General features: G+C 53.8%; 1 protein-coding gene across 1 annotated transcript in view; it reads left to right on the top strand.

Moving 5' to 3' along the window:
• Positions 1-1420: 1420 nt before the first annotated feature.
• The window catches only part of SLC6A7 (solute carrier family 6 (neurotransmitter transporter), member 7), a gene marked incomplete at its 5' end in the record, with an annotated part of 7368 nt that continues 4757 nt past the window's right edge, over positions 1421-4031 (top strand). The window contains 3 exons of the mRNA XM_010079787.1: positions 1421-1601; positions 2291-2422; positions 3294-3528. Of these exons, the coding sequence (XP_010078089.1) occupies positions 1421-1601; positions 2291-2422; positions 3294-3528 (548 nt within the window). The remainder of the gene's footprint in view (positions 1602-2290; positions 2423-3293; positions 3529-4031) is intronic.

Below are 4031 nucleotides of genomic sequence, written 5' to 3' on the forward strand. Positions count from 1 at the left end.
AGCAAGAGCATCCTGTAGTCCAGCCTGAGAGGAAGAGGAGGAGGACGAGGAGGAGGGGAGATGGTCGTCAGCTTCCCCAGGGGCTGCGGCAGGACAGCACACGGCTCTGCTCACCAGACAGCTCTGATGTCCCCAGGGGATGGATGGAGGTCTGCCACGGGCTCTGAGCATATGGGTGCAAGGGGACCCACAGGAGGGCTGTGGATTCTCGATTGATCCCTCCAAATCCAGGCCCCTCTCCCTCAGCCACATCTCACAGGCTTGTTCCCTATGATCTGTGGACTCAAGGACATGGATATGGCTGGTTTTTTCTTTTGAGAAACCAAGAAGAAGGGAAGGTTCCCAAATGGGTTCGTCCTGCCCTGGTCCTGGTGCCTGGTCTGCAGGGACCCCGGCATCCTTCTGTCTCTGTGCCTTGATACCAGCCAAACCCCATACACTCCCAGGCAGGAGCACAGCAACACGCAGTGGCACAGGGGCAGGATCCTCATCCCACCCCTTTTGCCACCCAGTCTTGCCAAGGGGACATCTGTGGTGGGCTCTCACCCGGCAGATGCTGTCTGAGGCTTTCGGCTTTGGGCGGGATGGGAGGTGGTGGGGATGCCCACCCCACTCTGCCGAGGTCTGGGGAGGGCTGGGGAAGTTCAAACCAAACATCTCCCTGCAGACGTGATGTAAGCACACACACACACACACATACACAAACACCAAGGAGCCCTCCTGGTGCATCACCCCAACCAACATGTATTGCAGGGCTCATACCCGCCTCTTGCAGAGCTGAGAAGCTGGGGAGGAAGGGAAGGGGTTAATCCCTGCCTGCTGCAGAGCTGCCTGTGCCTCACCGATCCAGGGCAGATTAGGAAGGCTGGAAGGAGCTCTCTCAGCAGGGACAATTGGGAACACGTCACTAAATCCCCGCAGTGTAGGCTTTTGGCAGTTGGAAAAGCGTGAAAAATGCACGGAGCATCTAATGGCAGCTGAGCACATGGTGGGGACACGTGGGAGCGGGGTGTCGAGCTTCCTGGCATGACAGCGGTGCCTCTTCCCCTGCTGTCCTCACCCCTGTGGTCTGCAGGAGGTCAGGAAAGTTTATCGTGACCCCTTGAAAGGATTTGTTGGGAAACTGGGGTTACAAGGTGGGTCCTGGCCTCCCAGGGTGAAGAGAGGAGATCCTGCCTTCCCCAGGGGAGCTCTGGCCATGCAGGATCACATTTATCCCCTTCTCTTGCTCAGCAGCAGAGCAGGACATCAGCCGGGGTGGTGCACAGAGAGCTGCTGGGACAGAGTGTCCCCAAGAGACAAGTGTTTGAGACTTGGGGTCACAATTTTACACCTTCTCTCTCTCCCGCTCTTCATCCCCTGTTTTTATTCCTTCCTCAACCCCTGGCTGCCCTCTCCCACCCCCTGCCCTCTCATTCAGCCGATGAAGCCAGACCTCCTGGTGAGCCCCAGCAGCCAGGACGGGGACCTGGGCTCTGAGTGCCTGGAAGACAGAGGGAACTGGACGGGGCGGCTGGATTTCCTCCTCTCCTGTATCGGATACTGCGTGGGACTCGGAAACGTCTGGAGGTTCCCCTACAGGGCTTACACCAATGGAGGAGGTACTTGGGTGTCCTTTGGAGTGGCTACATCTGTCCCACACTGAGCCGGGCTGGTGGGAGATGTCTCTGAAGAGATGTCCCTTCTCCTTGTCGGGGCTGGGAAGTAACATTCATTGTAGGGTTGAAGCCTCCTCCTGCCCCCCACGCTTGCTTTAGGGCATTAACCCCTTGTACCCATGTGTGGAAGGGACTCCCCAGCCCATCTCCGCACTCATGGCCTTGGGGACATTCCCAGGTCCATGCTGGGCTGAATACCACCTGAGCATCCCTCTTGGTTTCCAATATCTCCTTGTCCTGGTGTCCTCTCAGACTCAGCGGGGTCAGCAAACACTTCCCAGATATTGCAGGAGGGGAGCGAGCCTTTTGCAATGCAAGAGCCCAGGGTGATGGTGCAAAGTGCCCAGCTTGTTCAACTGCTCCCTGAGCAATTACTTGTCACATGCAATAACTACTGGAGAATTTAACGGTGTTTGTGAAAGATTAAAGGAGAAAGGAGATTCAGGGGTGGGGGAGAAGCATGGCACTGGCTGAACCACAGCCCCTTCCACCTGGTGCCCCTTGCTGTCTTGCAGAATTTGGTGTAGATCCCTCAGGGCTACTGATGTTGAATTAACTTTATTCCCTGTTGCAGATGGGCTTTAGGTGTTTGCTCTGGGTTATTTTTAGGGTTTTCTTTTTGCTTCTTGCAGGAGCTTTCTTGGTTCCTTACTTCATCATGCTGGCCATCTGCGGGATCCCCATCTTCTTCATGGAGCTGTCACTTGGCCAGTTCTCCAGCCTGGGGCCGCTGGCTGTCTGGAAGATAAGCCCTCTCTTTAAAGGTGCGTGAGTGAAGTCCAGAGCCTCTGCCAGGCCCCTGGAAGAGTTGCTTGATGAGGACATGGACCAGCAGCAGCATCCCATGATCCTCAAAGCTCTTGTTAGGAACAAAGGTTAAATCTGGGGGAAGGTTGAGCAGACTGGATTTCTGGGTTAACTGTTTTAGCAGCTGCAAAAGATGTATGAGATCTACCAGTCTTTGGAGGTTCTGGATGTCATGACCAGCTCTAGAAATTGTATGAAAACTATTAAGCTAGTTAGTGAAAAAAATGCAGCATCAAAGCTAAGCAGTGACTGTTAAAGGTAAGAATAAAGCATTCAAAAAAAGATCATAGAATCACAGAATCACAGAACGGTTTGAGTTGGAAGGGACCTTAAAGCCCATCCAGTTCCACCCCCCTGCCATGGGCAGGGACACCTCCCACCAGCCCAGGTTGCTCAAAGCCTCATCCAGCCTGGCCTTGAACCCCTCCAGGGATGGGGCATCCACAACTTCCCTGGGAAACCTGGGCCACTGCCTCACCACCCTCATAGTGAAAGATTTCTTCCTAATATCTAATCTAAATCTACCCTCTTTCAGCTTATAAATCAGATATTTCAGTATCTGATACTTCACCAGATACTTCAGATAAATCCGTATCAAATAAAATACTTTTACTCTCAACATTAAGTTGGAGTAAGACCATCTGTATGATGCAATAGATCAGCAATTCAGAGAAGGCATGTCCGAAGGGTATAATGGCAACAGGAGGCTCCCCCCACCTCTGGCTGGTTAAACACTTGGCTGCTGAGATCCAGTGTCTGACCCCGGTTTTGGATGTGCTCTGCTCCAGAGAGATGGCTCACTCCTTCTTTACCCTCTCCTTCCTCCAGGCGTTGGCATGGGCACGATCCTCATCGTCTCACTGGTGGCCATTTACTACAATATGATCATTGCTTACGTTCTCTTCTACCTCTTTGCATCCCTCACAAGCGACTTGCCCTGGCAGCACTGCGGCAACTGGTGGAACACCGACATGTGCCTGGACCACCACGTCATCAAGGCGGGGAACGCCACCTTCCCCGTCAACATCACCAACACTGTCAGCCCCAGCGAGGAGTACTGGAGGTAAAGACGTCAGCCCGACCCGGCCATGGGGACATGGTTGGCATCCAGCCAGGGAGAGCATGGGGATGGGATGGGGGGTGAAGGGTCTGTGCTGCACATCTCATGGCACAGTGGGCACTCACTGTTGGTGTTGTGGGTGCAGTGGTGGGCTCTCACGGTAAACTGTGGGTGATATCTCAGTTCAGCCATTGGGATCGTGTCCCTGGGATGTGTCTATGATCTAGAGCTGCTTTGATAGCCTGGAGATACATTAGACTGAAATGCATCCCATGCCTGGACCAGCTGGTAATTTGCCCTCAAGTCACTAGGCATTCCCTCTGGATTCTTTGACGCATCCTGGAGAAATCACCCCAACTGCTCCCCTCTCCCTGGCAAATAGCTGCCGGTGCCTTCTTGCTCTCATTGCTGGGATTTTTGACAAGGTTATTTTTTGCAGCAGAGGCATTTCTGGGCTCAGAGAAAGTCTCTGGAAGAGGGTGGGGGGTGTCCGTGGCTGCTCACCA

This window comes from Pterocles gutturalis, unplaced genomic scaffold, assembly GCF_000699245.1.
Source record: "Pterocles gutturalis isolate BGI_N339 unplaced genomic scaffold, ASM69924v1 scaffold24274, whole genome shotgun sequence".
NCBI lineage: Eukaryota > Metazoa > Chordata > Aves > Pterocliformes > Pteroclidae > Pterocles > Pterocles gutturalis.